This window comes from Anas acuta, chromosome Z (assembly GCF_963932015.1).
Source record: "Anas acuta chromosome Z, bAnaAcu1.1, whole genome shotgun sequence".
NCBI classification, from domain to species: domain Eukaryota; kingdom Metazoa; phylum Chordata; class Aves; order Anseriformes; family Anatidae; genus Anas; species Anas acuta.
The window spans coordinates 19,421,242-19,441,437 of NC_089017.1; the positions used below are offsets into that span (position 1 = coordinate 19,421,242).

The 20,196-nt window shown below is 42.0% G+C and overlaps 1 protein-coding gene across 2 annotated transcripts in view; it reads right to left on the bottom strand.

Annotated features, from left to right (window-relative positions):
• Positions 1-1,734: 1,734 nt before the first annotated feature.
• CMYA5 (cardiomyopathy associated 5) overlaps positions 1,735-20,196 on the bottom strand; it is a 46,442-nt gene continuing 27,980 nt past the window's right edge. The window contains exons 7-13 of one of the 2 annotated variants that reach the window (XM_068666137.1): positions 17,135-17,284; positions 16,016-16,162; positions 12,151-12,295; positions 4,751-4,884; positions 4,044-4,143; positions 3,307-3,483; positions 1,735-2,364 (exon numbers count right to left, since the gene is read on the bottom strand). In XM_068666137.1, coding sequence (XP_068522238.1) covers positions 2,112-2,364; positions 3,307-3,483; positions 4,044-4,143; positions 4,751-4,884; positions 12,151-12,295; positions 16,016-16,162; positions 17,135-17,284 — 1,106 coding nt within the window. In that variant the 3' untranslated portion in view covers positions 1,735-2,111. Of the gene's footprint in view, positions 2,365-3,306; positions 3,484-4,043; positions 4,144-4,750; positions 4,885-12,150; positions 12,296-16,015; positions 16,163-17,134; positions 17,285-20,196 lie in introns of those variants that run through there. The other variant, XR_011091046.1, reaches the window with a different exon arrangement.

Sequence of the window (20,196 nt, forward strand, 5' to 3'; positions counted from 1 at the left end):
TGTTCTCCTTGCTCTCTGCCCCCTCGGCAATACATCATGTTCGTGTTGGTGAAGCAATCCCACCCCTGGGACAGCAACAATCAGGGAGGGGAGAGCACAGATACAACTGCCCCGGTGCTGGGATTTTTCAGATTTGATTCAAAGCCCCTTGTTAAGCTCCTGAGACAGCCAAACCTCTGGTGAGCTCAGTGGCGGTGGGAGCCTGAGGAACACACGCTGCTGACACCACTGACCTGACACTTGGTTTGTTACCATCTGCTCTGTGTGAGCTTCCGTCCTGCCTTCTGCCTCCATCTCCTCAGCCTTCACGGTAACATTGCCCCCAATACCCTTGCTGTCTTTCTTTTCCAATTAATCCTGGACCTTTTTCTCACCATCCTCCACACTGCTACAAAACACCCTTTTGAGCCAATAAGGCGCTATCCTGCTTTTTCATTCCCTTCTCTCCCCAGCAGGAACTCGGAAGTGGCACTCTTTAATTGAAATGCCAAAAAGAACTCTGGCTTAAGATAAATGGTCACAGGATCTTGTTTATCTTGCCTCAAACATCCCACCCTAGCCTGCTGTGAAACTTAAAGAGTGTGGCTTCTCTGGGACACTGAGCAAGTCTCATTAAGCAGGTTAAAATGCTCGTCTAGGTGGTGTTATACCATAAAACAGCAAGCACCTCCTCTGAGCATAAGAAGCAGAAGCCTTATTATAACCCACTGAAGTTCTCTGTTCAGAAGCAAACCTGCTCCATTAGGCTCTTGAAATCTGCTTTTCTTTAGGGAGGATGGCTCTTCAGCTGAGTGCAGAAGTGAGTCTGGCAAAGCAGTCCCCTATGGCAGAAACTGCAAGAGCAGGCCCAGCACAAAAACCACCACCCGTGTTCCCTAAGATTAATTTCTGCCCAGCATTCACTGGAGTTTGGCACCACTGGCCCTCATGTGTTCTGCCTTTGGGTCAGGCAGGAAGAAAGCAGTACCACTGATTTGTGTAGTGCTTTGAAACTTGGTTTGAACAAGCCAAGGGGGAAAACCAGCATTCTGTTCCTCTGCTGGCATCAGCCATACTCAGCCTGCCTTGTTCAGCTCCCCTGAAACACTGCATCTTGCCAATGTGGTTCTGGTGCTGGTGTGGATAACTGGGCAGAGCACAGCAGACTCACAGAAATGCCCACAAGCCTGAAATTAGAAGCATCAAATCTGCAAGTGCAAAGTCAAGAAGCAGTGATGGAAAAAGGGCAATCCACAAGAAGGTTGCTGGTAACTTGGCTGTTCTTTAATGTCCCAGGTGCCAACTTCCCCTTCACCACTTAAACCATCCACTCAGCAAATTGAGGGTGAAAAACATAGGGAAAGATTTCAGCACCGATGTTTTGTTTCCTCATACATGTTCTTCGTGAGTACTCATTTACATGTACAGATATTTACTGAAACACGGTTAGGTTGCTTCTGTTAGTCTGGTGTGAGCAGGGTAGGCAGGTGTTGTATATTCAAACTTCATGTGACTGATGTGGAGCCTGCTCTGGGATTCACTCTTTTTGCAAACATACAGATTCCTAAATTTTCAAGTTTTCTTGTGTATTTAAAGAAAAGAGTTGGTCAACAATAACACATGATGTATTAACCTGCAAGATGTTGCGGTTATTGGAAGTTTTGCACATTTTTCATACACATCATCTTGGATTCGGCTTTGATTGTCCTGGCAAATGATGAAATGATGGCTTTTTCTGACAAAAGAAGTCATGTATTGCAGTGAGAGATGCATTTATTTCATACACAGGCTCATCATCAACTTTAAAAAGACAGCAAGCACTGTCATTATCTTCACAGGGAAAGTACATTTCCCCCCCTCTTAAAGCTCATATCTAACAAATCATTTTTTCCTCCTCCAAAATACTGCTGTGTATATCACTAGGTGTACATTCCATCTGAAGGTGCTGTTTTCTCTCCGGGCTCAAGGTGATTATGTGGCTGAACACTAACTACAATTACTGACGATGTGAGGGAGAGCCATGCACATAGCATTCATCAGAGAAAACTTGACATCCCTCCCTGACTATCCCCTTTCCCTCCCTGACCCTAACACTGAAACTGTTAGTATTCCTGAGAGTGTGAAGCAGGGAATTAGCTGTGCTTCACAAACTCTGGCAGCTCCATTCCTGTGTGCAGGGTAAGCACTCCAGCCTTCTCCAGGGCAAAGGCCGGGTGAGCAGCATCAGTAAATTTGTGCCTGATGGCAAACAGCACCAGTCCTCTCTCTGCATTGAAGAATAACAGTCTGCCACCACTGTAATCCAACAGGATGCCGATCCTGGCTGGCTGCTCTGTCACATGGACATCGCTCATCACGCCCGTGTGAAAAAACCTGTAAAGAAAGCTGTGGGAAAACGGAAATTAAAAGCAGTGAGCCTCCTCATTGTGATTTAACAGAAATAATGTACCACTTAATTCCCACCTATTAACAGCGGGATACAGCAGCGTATCACATGGCAACAGGATTTTGCTCAGTGTATAACCTGCCTACCTAAGCAAATATGGCATTGCTTCAAAGCCCTGTCCAGCATGCTGATGAGTCTTTTCATTCAACATCTTCAAACCCTTCTGCTGAAAGCTGACTTGCTAAAATTGTATTCATCTGTATTTTTATTACATGTCTTTGTGGGGATTTAAGCATGAGCTATGCGATGGCAAAGCCCTTTGCATCTCAGGTGTTTCATTTAGTTGGTTATGTTCATGTGTTCACACGATCTCACACGAAAAACAAAACAAAACAAAACAAAAACAAAAACACACTTGTTTACATCAAGAACACCTTCACATCATTAAGAGGGTTATGACTCACAAATCTCCACTGGCCTCCTGACACTGGCCTACTGAAGACTACCCTGCAGTCCTGCCGCAGTAGCAGGTGGGTCACTGTTGCTGTGAAGGGCAAGGCAGCAGAAGGCATTCCCTATAGAGGCTTGAAGCTGGAAATAGACTCTATAAAGACTACGCTTAAGGACATTGGTGGCATTTTGTGAAATGGTTCAGGATATGATCCTGGAAAGACAAAGCAGTAATAAATGGAGTTTTGATTCATTGGCTGGGTAAAGGGAGATAAGTTGGCCTGTTTGAGATTTTTTTTAAGATGCACTACAAGATTTTTTTTTAAGAGGAGGAGGTTTTAAGATACTTTGTAGTTGCCCTTTTCTTGCTACAAAGCTTTCAGAAAGAAAGCAGAGGGGTCCTTTCTGCTCTTGACATTCTTGAAGCTCACCAATTTTGTTTACAGGACAGACAAGTAACTTCTCAAGCAGCCAGACTCACTCAGGTTTACCTGGTCTGTGTAGGACAGCAGTGCATGCACCAGGAATTATCACTCAGTCCCAGGGCACTGCTCTGAGGTGTTGTCTCATAGCAAATCCCAATCCTGTAGCTTCTGCAGGCAGAGACAACAGTTTCCCAGTAATGACGTCCCCGAGCAGGCAGCAGCTCACCCAGGACTGATGGAAACCTATTTGTGGAAAAGGCATAGGGTAAAGTGAGTGTGGTGATAGACAGCCATATTGCGATATTCGTTATAGTTACATCATGCAGCATCATCTAAAATTACTAATGGGTTAGAAAGTGAGGAACAACGTGAAAGGAGAGATTACTTCTAGCCACAACATATTCAAAAATAAACCAACAAATCTCATCTTTTCAGTGCAGCAACAAGTTTCTTTGAGACTATAGTGCACTCAACGATTAAGCAGTGACCACAGACCGAGGCAAACTCAGCTGTCACACTAGGTAATTTCTCTCTGACCATTGTCTTTGACTTTCTGTGGAGATTCCTCAGTTCACCACTGAACTCTGCCCAGCACCTACATCACTGCTGCTACCAGTATTATTGAAGGATTGCAATGTTTGAAAGGAGGTCTGTCACATAATGTACAGAGGCTGCATGACTGAAAAATTCAGTGCTTCTACAAAATTAGTTAGCGATGTGTGAAAGCTGCCTACAGAGAAAAGAAAGAGTTTTGCCCATCCAGAATCCCCCAGGCTGGCTGCGCTCAGCATGCTGCTACTCACCCAGTGAATTTGGCTTTCTCGGGAAGGCAGATCACAGTTGCATCAGGGGAGATTTGCAAAGCAGGATGGGCTGTGCCACTCAGTATGTGAAATCGAGTTGCTAGTATAATTTACAACAAAGAAATGCCAGTTCAGAGAGGTTACCAACATTAACATGAGATGAACCATAATATATTAAATAACAACTACTGTCACCTTAGCAGGACAGAGCTGTGCCTCCTGGCAGGTAGGAGTAACACAAAGCTGCAACAATGCAAGGACTTTTGTTCTGGAAACCAGGCTCAAGGATTGTAACAAGTTACACCATTCAAAAAACTAGCTAGCTGGGTGACAGAGAAGTCTTTGGTGTTACATATGGTTGAATTTTCAATGTATTGCTTTTTCAGAATAGCAAATTTGAATTTTGAGGCTGGTTTGGAGGAACGATGGATGATTTAATCATTTCAATCTCTGACAGAGTTAGAGAATTCAACAGTTCTGCTTCTGAGGTCAAAACACTTTTAAACTGACAGACAACTACCTTTACTTCAACTAAAGTAGTCTCAGATTGTGCTAATTTTAAGGAGATAAAATATGGTGCCTTTTACCTCAATAACTTTCCTGCTCCCATAATGGCAAATTCAGTTACGATTTCTGGAGGAAAATTATATACTTGACTGCTTTGCCCACTTACCCCATTGTTTTGACATCAGAAAATGGTGATATACCTTTAGTTGAGATGAGAGCAGCTTCACTCTGTTCACTTGTCCCAAATGTGTTGACAGCCCTCAAGTAGAAGAAATAGTTCACATTGGGCTCCAGGGATACTTTCAATTCATTTCTCTTTATACCAGAAAAAGATCTGAAAATATTTAAGATTTTCATACATGAAAACGCACGCAGATACACAAAAAAGGAAAGACTAATCTAAGCCACCTAAATATATTGTTGACTATTGAAGCAGGCACCATAGGGAAACTACAAAACAGAAAGGTGATCACTGTTTTCAGAAACAAACAGGTTCTGCAGGAGCATTGCAATTTTACTTGAGGTATCCTGACTACTTTTTCTGATAAATTTTCAGACCTTTGTCCCTTAACTCCTTCTCACTCAGTGTGGTCATTTGGTGCAACACTGACTTTATTTTGTAGCATAAGTCATCACATAAAATGTTAGCAGCACAGCATCAAATTCTCATCAACCTCCTGTACAAAGCCTGCATTACAAAATAAACAAGCTTATGAAGAAAAAAAAGCTTTTAATTAACTCAGCTGCATGATTATGAACACTCTTGCTGTGTTTGTACTGTCTGGGCACATGCTTTAGGTCCAAAAGAAGGGATACCCTTTCCTAAGACCACATAGAAACCTTGCAATTATTATGAATGCCTTGCTCACCAGCTGTTCATCAACAAAGTTTTGGCTCTGTCTCCCTCACTGTGCCATGCCCTCTAACAGGCTGGATTTGAAAAAGGCAGTAGCAGGAGAACTGCCTTTGCACAGTGCCCTGTTTTGCCTCCTCTTTGAGGTGTCTAAAAAGCTCAAGCCCTTGCATTCTCAGCCACTGAAGTACTGACACACAGCAGGGAAATGAGAGTCAGCACCCACTCAATCTGCTTCACAGGCACTTTGAAGCACCAGTGAAAGTACTTTGCATGGCTAGAAAAATGCCAATTTTATTTTATGTATTGTTGGGAATACGAAAGATTGGCTTAACAGATTCTCACACAATGGGTCCTGCTTTCCCTCATTTTTGCATCACGTGGCAAAGCCAGACGGTGTATACCCGGTGCACTGTATGCTTGTTGGTAAAGACTGTGTATCGGTAGAGATTAGGCAATTTCCTCCAACAAATGCTTATGGAAGTCTTCAAGGCACGTATTTAATTTTCAAGCATAATACATGTCTTTTGAGATAACACCCCTGCCCTCCGGGCTGAAAGACAATAACCTCAGTGGTAAGAGGGAGAGCTGAATGCAGGAGTGTTGCTCAGCACTCCAGCAAATTCACAAGCAGGAGATTTGTCTCCAGTGAGCATGCAAGGCACCTTCCTTTCCAAACAGGGTTTGAGAGCAGAGCTCAGGATTGTCTGCCTCCTGCAGGTAATGTCTCCACGGGGAGCCAGATTAAACAAATCACCTTTACCACCACTAATTACTGTGACCCCAGAGGAGGTACGGCAGGCAAGTCAGCTGTGAAGTAAAATCATTGCTATTCATTTGTTGTGAATGTTTTTCCCCGTATGTCCCACCAGAGAGCAGCACAATCTGAAGAATAATCGGTGCTCATCCATTACGATTTTTAACACGCCTCCCTCTGCTGCATTTATCAGACAAAGCTAAAATCCCACAGTCCTACATACAGCATATTCCTGTTAACACCACGTAGAGCTCTGTGTCTAGGAGGACAGCATCCTGGGGAAAGGCTGGTGCCTCATCCTTATTAGTCTGTAACGTGTATTTTGTACTGAGAGCTGACATTAAAAGTGATTGAAAACACAGAAAAAGCGCTGGGTGCCTCTGTGATCTTTCCAATTTGAAAGAATTTCAGACAGTTTGGAGCTCTTGCACGATCAGCACTGGGCCTTGCTGCCTTGGGGCATGTGTTACATTAGTGCTAGATCTCATGCAGTAAACAAAAGAAGTGGGTTGCCCAAACATGGAAGCAATTGCACTCTCACTTCACCCCTGTAATTAAGCAAAGCCCTAACCATGACAGCACTTCAGCAAGGCACTGGGAGTTAGGCTGGGTGATCACTTCTTCCTGGAAGGTTCAGGGAAGAGGTGCAAGCTCACGAGTGAACTTCACACATGAAACAGGAAAAAGGCTTTGTTTGAGTATAGGGAACAAGAGAAAATGGAAAGATGAGTCGAACAAAAATACATAGGAACTGAGCAAGGAGGCAAATATAGAGGAAGCAATAGAAAGGAAAATGGGGGTGGAAGCTGAGGTATTGGAAAAGAAGTGGACACCCAAGCTTTGAGGAAATTCTGCTCTTTAACAGCACCATCTTGACATCTTTGGTTTGAATCTGAAGCACAAATCACCAGAAAGAAGTTTGAGCAGGTGAGATGAGATGAAGATATGTAAGCTATTCCTTGAAAGCTTTTTCTGGCAACATCCATGTGTCTTAAGCACAGTGATGTTCTCTGTGTCATGCCTTCTTCTGTCTTCTGGAAAATGTTACTTAAGCCAGTGCCCTCACAAAAAAGTTAGAAAATATTTTCTTTTTCACTATTAGCTAGTTAACTGATGGCTACTTAGTAAAACATGAAAATGCTTTTAATTCTAAGTAGTCATGTACATTTCAGCACAAGAAGTAGATCTGGGATATTCATATTCTAAAGTGTGGATTCCAGAGCCTGGATATTCAGAAAAGATTTGGAGTCCAGCTGATTGAAAACAGGATCAGCCATCAAAGTTCAGCCTTGTGTTTCTCTCAAACCTGAAATTCTTCAAAGAAGAGTTTGGTTGCATGTTTAAATATGAGAGCAATACCATACCTCTTTTCAGCTGTAATAGTAAGAAGGAAATGCCTGGACTTTAAGCAGGTCTGGTCAGCAAAACAATGATCAGGTTTTCAAACAGTGTTCTCTGCTTGGCAATCTTTTTTAGCCATCTCTAAGCTGCCTAAGAGTAAGAGTCCATCATTTTTAGCTACAATTAAGGCTTAAAAACAGTACTGCTGCTGCCAACTAATGAAACAGTATATGCCAACAAGAAGGAATTTCACTTGCAACACTGAGCCAGCTCCAAGCTCATGAAAAGCTGAGTGCAAAGAAGAAATAGGTTTTGCTGTTGCCTTTCTGTCTAGAGGATAGGGTGGAGGGAGGAAAGTGAATACTGAGGGCTTCTCAGGCTCTTAGCAATTATTGTTGTTTGTCATGCTTCAGGTTAACCATGTAATCAGTAATGAAAAAGTAAAGAGGAAAAGAAGGTATGATTACTGCCCAGCTTACAGCAATAGAGGACAAGCATGGGAGAAGGGAAGGGGAAATGCGTTTCTAATATCCTGATTGTTTTGGGTAAAAGCCTGTTTAATTTCTGAGTTCTTGTAACAATCATTGCAGCTAGGTCTTTCTCACTCCCACCTAAAGTATCGAAGCATGTAATTTTGGCCATGAAGGAAAAAGAAATGCAACTACAACTTTTTTTTTTTTTTTTTTTTTTTTTTTTTTTTTTTTTTTGTGGCACCTTTTTTCTACGTGAAATATACCTGACTACTTCACAGGTGATTGGAAATGTAATAACGTTATTGTCAAAGCATGATGCATTCTGGCCTTTAGCATAAATATTATCACATTTACACTTTCCCCACAACATCCTGGTATCATGATACAAATTACAGAGCACAGAAATTCAAGAAACATTGAATTTAAGTATTTTGTGCATCTCTTCTTTATCTTCCTAAGAATAATCTGTAAGTTTCAAAATTCAGGCTCCAAATTTCAGGCATGCGCTATTCAAAGCAGAGCAGAAAGGAGTTACATGCTTCTTCACCTTTAAATTGACAAGTAGCAACTGTCTCCTACATTTGTGATTTCCCTGTTTTTAGGGAAACTTGATTCTGTGTTTTGATGCATGTTCCTCTCATCAGCATCCTCATTTATTTCAAGAAAGCAGTATCTAGAGGGTATTTCTTAATATTGCATAAACCCAGCAAATGATATGCCTTGTAGTGATTCAGAACACCCTCTGTGTTGTCATTGCAATTCCCACCCCCAATATCACACTGAAACAACACCTCCAGACCTGTGCAGGTACCACTGATACCAAGTCATAGCTGAAGACATGCAGGCTTCCAAAGACAGATGCAGAAGCACACAAAAGGGGTACACCATGAGTGCAAAAAAGCCCTATAAGCTAAATATAAAGAGCGAACTTCTCTGAGTTCCCTTCCAGCTGTGCTGCATGCTTCATTTCCTCTCCTCTGTCCTGGCTCTGACTGTTGCAGTGTTAGATCAACAAAGCACCATCTGCAATGGTCTTCACCTCTATCTAGGATGTCAAAAAAAGAACAGGCAGAGAGGAGGAAGATACCCTATTTTCTACACATTGCTTCCTGAGCTGGCTGGAGGGTCATGGGCAAAACAGCAGGAGGGAGGTATGCTCTCCTGTTTCCAGACCTGTCCTTTGAGGAGACAGAAAATTTCAGTCACTGGTGGTGTCAGTCTCCCATTAGTGGAGAGGGTGACATTCAGTCACTTCCACTTCTATGAACTCACCGCATAATGTACTAATTTCTGTCTCCTTGAGCCTTACATATGATGTGATACATGGCTTCCATGTGAACAGCCCACACACCTAATCCCTGGACTACACTTCTCACAGTTTTCCATCTTCCACCCACAGTTCCATTGACTTCTCAACAGAAAGAGTCTGAACAGCAAGAAAATAGCAGAGCTCTGGAAACTGAAAGAAACGTTTCAAAGCTGCATAAAGACTCTGGAAAAAGAATCAACCCAGTGAGGAGCTTGAAAAGCACAGCAGCAGGCCAGGGACTTGTGGTTGTAGAAGGCTTAACACTGTTTTATACAAAACCATGCCAAGCTGGCAAAGAGAACCCAGAAATGAAAATCTAGATTTTTTGATGGTATGTAGAAGGAAACTTTTTTTGTGAGGATTTATTTCTAGAGGTTCCTCAAGTTTTCTCCTTGGGGAGCTGGGATTGCGCAAGGACATGCTGAAGGCTACAATGGGCTGGTCCCATCCAGGGGCTCCACACATGGCCCCAGCTGTTTGATGGGGGCATTTCACCCTGCTTGCTCTCTTGGCAGTGTTCCTTGGCTTGTGTGAGCTTCCAGAACAGCTTGCGTGAAAACAGCCATGCAAGCTGAGACGGAATCTTTTTCTCCAAGTGAAGTTAGTGAGATATCTGAACATTATTGTCCACAAGTTCTCTAGGTGGCCTTCCCTCACTGCTGCTTACCCGCTGTGCCCCTGAGAGCAGCTGTATGAACTTCACAGGGCTGCTGGGAAATGAATTTGGACTCCCACCCAGTGACGGGGGAATTGCTCAGCTAAGGGACTGGGGCAAGCATGAGAGGCACAGGCTGTCTGTTGGAAGGCTGTGTGTTTGGCAGGTCCCCAGGATGAATGTTGCTCAGGAAATGGGTGAAGGACATACTCTGAGCTTTCAAGGAAAGTAGTCAATAGAAACTATAGCATTTCAAGGCCCAAATGCTCCTAGGCAGGTATAAATACACTATTTTATCCCACCTAGTATAGGTACTTGACAGAGTAACTCAAAGCTCCTTACATGTACTTCCAAAAAGCACCTCTGCTCATCTAAGACCTGACTCACCTCCTGGAGCTATGTGTCTCACTGATCAGCTACATGACGAATTGATTTCTAGTCCTAACTTGCACATCAGCAGTGTTGGAAGCAATACAGGCAGTATGCTCCATCTACCAAATTTCTATTTTTTATGAAAAAAAAAAAATAATAAAAAAGAAATAAATTCTCCATCCTGTACCATTATGGACTAAACTTTCCAGGTTAATCTTAGAGGGGTTGCTTTTGGAAAAGTAAAGAGAGGCAAATAAGAGGGAAAATAAGTGGTAAAAGGTGGTCTTTGACACTGTAAAAAGATGATGTCAGAACCCTTCCACAAACACAGAGATCTTTAACTAAAGCAATTCTGAGAAAAGTCATGATTTTGTTGTCTGTGAATTTTTTGTAGTTGTCACAGTAAAAGGACAGCTGCTGCCCACATAAAGGCCAAAAAGTCAAATGTGACTCTGTATGATTATAGACATTTTACATTTTGCATGAGCTTACTCAAAAAAGGTAATGGGTCAGTTCTGGCAGCTTGTTGCAACAGTTATCTCCACACTAGCAAACGGCTAGGTTTTAACACCACTTCTCTCACAGATTACAGAAATGGACGCACTTGCTGGTTCAGTTTTGAGAAAAAGAGGCAATTGCAGTTAACAGCAAAGAAATTTAAGGACAAGTACACAGCCCAAATTTGGGGAGCAGCTACATTATCCCTGACCGACAGTGACTTTGGCAGTTCGACAGCAACCTGATGGCCTCATGAAATATGTATAAAACAGTGGAGGTCATGGCTGCCCTCCCAGAGAGCAGGAAATCTGGGCAAGATGCCTCCTCCTCCTCTTGTTTGCATTAACACGGCATGCTGGTACTGGGTGAAACAAGGTCTCCCAACCCTGCAGAAGTTTCTTCTTTCAGTTTTTAGCCTACTTTTCTAAGGAACAAGATACACACAAATGCACTTACTTGTCTACTAGAAACCTGTGAGCTCTTTAATCCACTTAACTAATTTTTATTGCAAGGGGATTTTTTTGAACAAACAAACAGCAACAACAAAATACAAAATAAGGACATAGAGACTACCACATTTTTTTTTTTCTGCGTTTCAACACAACCAATGGTTTGGCTGCCTAGTGGTGTCTATGTCTCTTCTTGGCTTCTCCTGTATGCCACTCACACTTAGTGTAGGGGAAACCAGAGAGGGTCTCACAAAAGCATATGCCACCCTGAATTTCAAAGCTGTTCTTTGTGTTGCTGCAGACTCAAGTGGTATTTTTGCAAAGAGTGGTGCAGACACACACATGCAGAGCAGAACAGCGCAGGGCTCTGCTGTGCTTTGGGAGGGATCTGCACATTCACAGGTGGGTCACTGACATTACTGAGATACCAGTATCTCACCTTGCTGTGTCCTCCAGCTGGCTCCTATCTTGTTCCCCAGAAAGCAGAGAGCACACTGGGCTGGACTCCTCCATCCCACTGTCTCCCACAGAGCTCAGCTGCCCTCTCCTGCCCTGCCTGGGGCTATCACAGCTGTGGGGGAGTGATTGCTTCCCCAGCCAGCACAGCCCTGCAACTTCTGGTTGATTGCAGACAGTGCAACATCTCCAGGGTTTTGACCCCAAGCGAAAGGGATTCTCTGGTTAAGCAGAATAAAAAGGAAGTATTTTTATGTCTCTCAGCCTAATCTCATAGATTAGTATCCAGCCACTAGGTTCTTCAGCATGCAGAAGCTGATTTCTTTCTTGCGCAGCTGAAGACAGAATAATCTCTTGCGTAATGACCCGCAGTCTGGGAAGGACTCATTAACATCTGCCTAATCTGATTGAGCAACATTTGCAACCGCAGCACTGACCTGAGACCCTCTCCTTCCGGCGAGTGCTGTCGGCAGTACTCCAGGGTGAAGGACTCTGCTGCTGCTGAGCCATCGTGCCAGCGTATGGTGGCTGTGTCCCAGCACACCATGCAGTCTTCAGCCTTGATGGTGGGGATGGCAGGTGCTGTGGACACAGGAACACATTAGCTGCACTGCAAGGCAGGTACCAGCAGCTGCTGAGATGCTGTCAAGGGAAAGGAAGACTCATCTCCCCCCCAAAAAACAAAGGACAGTTAGATTTACCTGTCCAGCAATGATCTTTTGCTTATTTGTGTTTCAACAACAAAGGTTTACATTACAGGGGAAAAAAAGACATGCTAGAAACTGTTCAGTTTTGGGTCCCTCGCTACAAGAAGGACATCGAGGTGCTCGAGCGGGTCCAGAGAAGGGCAACGAAGCTGGTGAGGGGCCTGGAGAACAAGTCCTACGAGGAGCGGCTGAGGGAGCTGGGCTTGTTCAGCCTGGAGAAGAGGAGGCTCAGGGGTGACCTTATTGCTCTCTACAGGTACCTTAAAGGAGGCTGTAGCGAGGTGGGGGTTGGCCTGTTCTCCCACGTGCCTGGTGACAGGACGAGGGGGAATGGGCTAAAGTTGTGCCAGGGGAGTTTTAGGTTGGATCTTAGGAAGAACTTCTTTACTGAAAGGGTTGTTAGGCACTGGAACAGGCTGCCCAGGGAAGTGGTGGAGTCACCATCCCTGGAGGTCTTTAAAAGACGTTTAGATGTAGAGCTTAGGGATATGGTTTAGTGGGGACTGTTAGAGTTAGGTCATTCGAGTGTTGGACTCGATGATCTTGAGGTCTCTTCCAACCTAGAAATTCTGTGATTCTGTGAAAAGTCGCTGTGAATATATGTGCATACCTGCACATCCTTAGAATGTCCAAGGAGATTTTTATGCCTTTGCTCAAGCACATTTTCACCATTTCCACCATTCTTTATGGAGCAGAGCATCAAGACTCTACTGTGTATAGCCCTGCTCAGGTTACCTCAGTCCTGTCCTCAGCAGTTTCTGTATGAACTGCATCAGAAAGAAATGTACTGCGGCAGAACTGAGGGGTGATGATGAGTTTCTGCTTAATTATGTCCTGTTTATTTTTGCAATGCGGATTCTAAAAATTGGTTCTGTAATTTCTCTTTTTTAGAGCCTCAGTTTAAGAACTGCAAACCCTACTGCAAGACAGAAAACTGAATGTAAAGCAGTGCACTGAATGCAAGTAATCAAAAGCTATTGTGTAAAATGGCACACCCAACATCACAGGCTGAAAATTGTTTAGTTGTATTCACTTACTCTATCTCTTTCCAGGGAACAGCAACATAGGAACATTGCAGTCTGTTGTTGACTCTCAGATAAACAGTCTTAACACTAATCATTAAAATAAAAGTTTTTAATTTAAAGATGTCATAGGAAGTTGTCTTGCTTTCAAAGTAATTAAGTTTCAAATAGAAGGCCTACTAGGTAAAAGATGGAAAAAGGACAATTTTATGACAAGATAATCTCATAGAGCTGCAGTGAAGGTTCAAGATCACTCTGTTTTGTAACAAAAATAATTTCTTATTATCAGAAAAGGAAACAAACAAACAAACAAATAAACACAACAAAGTACATATTGATTTCCTGGTTTAGTGAAAATCAGGTTCCAGGTTAATTTGATGTTTCACTAGAGGAACAGCTAATCTAGGTATTCACCAGAGCAAAGAATCTGTGGGATAGATTCTTATCGACTAATAAATCTGTGCAGTTCCCTTGGCAATAGTCCTTTAATTCACTTCTGACATACATGATTACTGTCTATTTTTAAAAGTATCTATTTCTAGAGAATGAAAAATGAATAGCTAAATCTCCAAATGCCTGCATTCAGAAGCGGACACACATACCCACATTAATGGATATACAAACAATACATCACGAGATCTCACTCACTTTTTTATCTGAAATTATCTGTCTAGAGAATAGATGGAGTCAGAAAGCCAGAAAAAGTTGTTACTGTGCTTCTGAGTTTTTTAGCAAATTAACTGTAGTTACTCAAGCTGTTCTAATTAGAACACATATCTGATTTCCTGGTAATATTCCTGCACACTCACAAGTGATCTTACAAGATGCGAAGAGTGGAAATGTGTTATGTTCTTGCTCTGTCCCTCAGATACAGGATAAATATCAGATAAATTTTGAATGACAAGTTTTGAGTTTAGGATTGCAGAATTATGATACAAATTTCCTTTTAAATCATATAATCATAGAGTCATTAGGGTTGGAAAAGACCTCCAAGATCATCTGATCCAACCATCACCCTACCACCAATGTCACCCACTAAACCATGTCCCTAGGCACCATGTCCAACCTTTCCTTGAACACCTGCAGGGATGGTGACTCCACCACTTTTCTGGGCGGACAGGTAGAAGGGGTGTAGATGGATATTTTGCTGCCATCACCAAAATATATCCGTGAAACAGTGTGTTTCCCATTAGGAAAGGAAGTGAGTTTTGGAGGTGAAGGAGCCAGACATAGGAGAAGCTCCTCCTGCCTTCCTCACAGGCCTGCAAGTGCAATCTCAATGGGGAAGCCTTGGGGGGGGGGAGGGGGGGGCTAGTTCCCAACAACTGGAAGAGGCACAGTTTTGATCCACTATTAATGTTCCCATAACTGCATATACCATCAGATGGTTTTCTCCTACAGACATTTCATCTGAAATACTGAAAATAAACTCCCTAAATTATTGTTTTTGAGTTCATGGGGCTAAGTGGGCTATGAAGCACCAAAGTTTTGGGTGAGAGGGGTGAGAACCTCTTTATAAATAATGACTTAGCTGGCAATGATTTGTTATTGATTGACCACTTCAAAGGAATTCTGCATCATACTCACAACTACATTGTTGATGTCATAACAGTTGAATTTCTACTTTAAAATCTTTGGAAAATCAGCCTTGCTAAAAATATGAACAGCAAATTGAATATCATGGAAAAATAACAAATTTGATGTCTAAAGGAATAAGCAAAAGGCTTGAAGTTGTGTTTGCTGCCAAGTGATTTCAACAATACACTCAATGTTGTACAAAGTTATCACATTATGAAAATGTTGAGTATCCTTGTCTTTATTTTGCAAATTCAAGTACAGAATGATTTATTTTTTTTAATTTTTTTTATTTTTTTTTACCCTCTAGCACTAGAAATATCATCTGGCATGAGTGCCTCAGATAAAGTCTAGAACACAAGATGCTTCATCTCGCTTGTAATTCAAGAAGCAACAGTTTTGTCAATACGAATTATTTACGAAATTAAAACTCACGAAAAATGATTCAGTCAAATGAAGCTCATAAACAATACTCGTCTAATTACTCATCCCAATTTACACCACTTAAACAGCAGCAGAGCCTCTCACAGCCACACCTGAGATTTGTGTCCCACAGAGCTAGACATGGCATGTAACCTCTGTAGAACAGGCCTCCCCCTGCAAAGTTAATCATTTAATCAATGTAACATAGATGTACTTGGGAGGAAGGCAGAGAGGCAAAACCAGGCAGCTTCTCTCTGCATTTTCCACAGGAGAAGCAGTGGCAGAGAGCAGTAGGGTGGATTTCCCAAAGCTGCGCTGGAGCACTGCAGCCCATTCAGAAGAGAAGTTCGTAATGTGCAGGACCTGAGACTGCAAACATCTTCAAATCTGAATACTTCCAAATTTCCCCTCAGGAGCAATTATGCTGCTATCTTTTAGCAAAAAGACTGTGAATTGCCTGCTATCCACCAGATGGACTAAACAAATCAGCTTTATCTGCTTTAGTAACAATATGGACAAAAATTTCTCTAGGAACCTGAAGCTTACACTAATCAAATGCCAAACTATGTACATACCTGTTTTAAAAATGGCTTTTTCACTGGGCAAGCTACATCCTGTGCAGTTCACAGCCATGACCCACACACTGTAAGTGCGATCTGGCTCCAGGTCCTCCAAAATGCAGTGGCTTTCCTTCACTGTCACTCTGTATTCTTCCACCAAAGCTAGGAGAAACATACACAGGCTGTTACACCTATGCATTTCACTGTTAGGGCCTATAATTGCTCCTCTCAACTCATATGTAAAAAATAGAGTGTTAAAGTCCAGAAGGTGCTATTAGCCAAGATCTCAATATTTTACTCCAGCTCAGTTTTGACAGAAAGTTTTTGACATGCTCGTGAGCTGAGTGTATTCTCAGTCTTACTGAGGATTGTGCTGCAAACTGGGACATACAATCAATAATTATTAGCCCTGGTTTCATTTCTCTAAAGAATATAGAGAACAGAGAATAAAGAATAAGAAATTCTAGATAATTCTAGAGAATTTCTTATAGTGGAATTTATATCCTATGCATCCTTTAGTGTGCACACATGGATATGTGTACCACCCAGGTGTTTTAAGTGACTCTGTGAACAGCCCATGCTTTTTAATGAATGAGCATTTGAATCCTCTTTTCTCAATTTCCATATTTAATCTTTAAATAATGTAATGTCATTTTGAAAAAATAAATATCTGGAACATGTGGAAATACTATGGAAATATTGATTATCTTTTCCTGTATTTTTTTTTTTTTTTTTAATTAGGAAACATTTCCAAAATACATGCAGGGCCCTAAAAACCAAATCAGGTCCATCCTTTTGGGACCTCTGTCTGCAGTCCCCATTACTACCCACAGGGCAGCAGGGACACATCCTCTCTGAAGGTCAGGTTGCTTCATAAAAGCACCTAAATACACGTGTTGCTGTTTCTCTATGAGCAACTGCCCAGCACTATGCAGACCACAATATTTACCTTGTATTTGGCATGAAGGAGAGAAGAAACATCATCTACATCTTGCTCTCCTCCACTGTTATTTGTCCTATATATTATTTCTTCACTGCACCCTGGGCCCTCCCTTGTAGCTCAGGCTCCCCTCTGCTGACCTGAGATCATTGGAGAAAGAGTTGCTGCTGTCATGAAGCCAAGACTGTACGCACCTGCCTCATCTTTGCTGGCTTGTGGCTCCTCCATACAATACACCTGGAAGCAGTCAATGGCATCCCCTTCATTCACAGTCCAGTAGACAGCAATGGAGGTGCTGGTAGCTGAGTTTTGCTCCTGAGGTATTACACTCGGTGTCTGTGGGACTGAATGGAAAGTCTTCAGTTGTTATTCACAACCCTGTATATTCAGGTGAATTTACTACATGTTCAAGAGGCAACAAAATTGCTTATTTTCCCTAAGGTTGTTATTTTCACAGAAGAAATATATCAAATATTTGAAATATGGACAATACTGGTGAAATTTTGCAGCAATAGGTCTGTCTGAACTAGAGAGGGAAGAAATTAATTGTTCAGAATAGAATCTGATGGCCCATTTCCCTCACAGTCCCAGCAAATTAAGATCCAGTTCTGGGACCACTTGAGCCCAGCACAAAGCTTGTGTTCATGCCCTGTGCAGATCTCAGGGTCCTTCCCTACAGGACCATTGCACAGATGAGTAATTTCTTCTCATTTCCGACTTCCAGCCGGGTGAGGGGAGCAGCACACTGCCTCCCAGGCCTGTGGCAATCCTGGACATGCAGAACTGTCACAAAACCCCAGCGGCATCAAGGACCACTCTCCCTTCACCAGGAGACCTGCTCCCTCCAATCACAGAGAGAGCTTTCCAGCTCTGCACTCCATTTCACAGGCACTCTGCAAGCACATGCACTGAAGGAACCCCAGGAAACACCTATTAACTTCAGGCCATCTCCTCAGATGGGCCAGGAGTCCCTGGACCTCAGTGCAAGCTCCTTTGGTCAACTGCCTTCTCCATTACCTGACCACACCAGAGGAGAGAAAATCCTATGGAAAGGATGCTTGTGAAAGTGGGGACTGAAAGTGCTTGTTTGTAGCAAGCAGCACAGGATAGATCACTGATGGGGAGAGGGAGGTTGCAGAAGCAGACAGCCTCCTGCAGAGATGTACATAACTGACACCAGAAACACAGGCAGGGGAAAGGAGCTACCACACTGGGGTGGGATTCATGCAGAGTCTCAAATCCACTGATAGACTGGCAACAACAGGCATATGCCTTTAGGATAAGGAAGGCTCAGACCTCCTGCAGTCTAAGCCTGAGGAGCGGGAGGCTCCTTGCTATCCCATCTGCCCAGAAGTGGACCCTCATTGCAGGTAGACAGCTGCATACTCCTGGCTGGCATGGGCTGGTGAGACTGAATAAATGCTATAATAAGTATAATATATAATAAATGAATAAATGTAGTTGCTTAGCCAAAGCATCTACACCCCATGAAACAGTCAGGAGCATCCCTCACAAAGAGTGCTTCAAAGACCACCACAGTTCCCAAATTTAATTCAAGCTTTGTCTGCTGATGTGCATGGATCCATCCCTGCTGAGATATTATTTCCCTCTAAGATTATGGCTTAACAGAGAGGGAGGGAAAAGAAAGAAGCAAAAAGCCCCCAAAGATGTTCATTGTTAAAGTAAATGCAGGGAACAAAAATACATGGGTCTTTATCCTCATCTAGTAAATTTCCATGTTGCATGAACTTTGTTAGAATCTCAGCAGAAAGTTTTTACTTTTTCTCAGTTATCTTCGTAGTAATGATGATGATCCCCTGTGGCATGTACAAGGCAAATGCAGATGCTGACTGTTGATTTATGCAGAGAGCTACTGGTACAGTGAGATTACATCTGCTTCCCACTGGAAGAAAACATATCTTTTTCATTGCTAAAAACAATCCATCTTTTGTCTTTTGATTGGATCTAGAGTTGGTCAATCTAGAAATTGCTCACCTTTAGGAAAGGACTTCCTTTTAGTAGACCCAGTGGGAAAATCAGCTTTTTTTTTTTTTTTTTCCTGTGAAGTTGCCTAGAAACTGCCGTTTATGATCACAGAAACCCCACAATTACAAAATTTATTCTTATGCCAAATCTGAAGAGAAGCTAGCTTAATGAATGAGACTTCTGAAAAAATAAAACCTACAACAACAAAGAAACCTTTTGGATCAAAATTGAGTTCAGTAACAATGAAAAGCATTTGATTTCTAATTTACTTTTGCATAATAAGAAATAAACTTTTGAAAGGAAGTAATTTCAAAGCAAAAAAAGTTGAGCTATTCTCTGTGGAAACAGAACATTTCTGTGCTATCAAAATGCTGACCCTTTTTAAAATGAATTTTAGTCAAACAAAAGAACTATTTGCACCACAAGTTTGACTAAATTATATTTTTCAACAGAAAAGTGGGACATTTTCTGATCAGTTCGGTTTTCACTGAAGTACTCTATGGTAAGGAAACATTTTGTTAATGCTACCTGATCTCCATGGCCCCCAAGTGAAAAAAAAGTAATCCCAAATATTTTATGGATATTTACACCTTTCTGCTGTAATAGTAAATAATATTTCCTTTCCTTCATGTACATCAAGACAGAGAGCATTTACATTCCTCTGTGATTTTAATAGATGATTGTTACCATCACAAAGGTCCTTGTCTTTTGCTATGAATGGGCAGCACTCACAGTAGGCTTTGGAAATAATGATTTTCTGATTTTGAAATGACTTAACTCCTTCTGACAGAGCATTTGTTCCAGTGTGACCAAGGGCATACTGCAAGGTTTTCTTTATGCTTACACATTTGTTAATGGGTGGTTTACATGAAAGTAGGAAGAATTTGAGAGAAAAGGACTTTCCATTAGTGGATGTGGAAAATTTGGAAATGGAGGGTGTTTTGAAGGAAAGATGCTTTTGAAGCAATGAAAATAAAGTTCTGTGAAATTGTTCAGTGAAAGACTATTACTTGTGAAGGAAAAATATGTTGATTGGAGAAACAGAAAATTCACATATTTTTCATCAAATGGCTTCAGTCAAAACAAATTCTGAGAGTGTCTGGCATTTGCCTTCAGTATTTGATAAATTATGTACTCAAAGTTTTAAATTCAAAATTGATTTCATGTAGGTATTTACCTTCATTTTCCTTCAGGAAGGGCACAGTGTTGAAAAACTATATATATATTTGTCCTACTGCTCACCAAAGTAAAAATCACAATAGCCACTGAA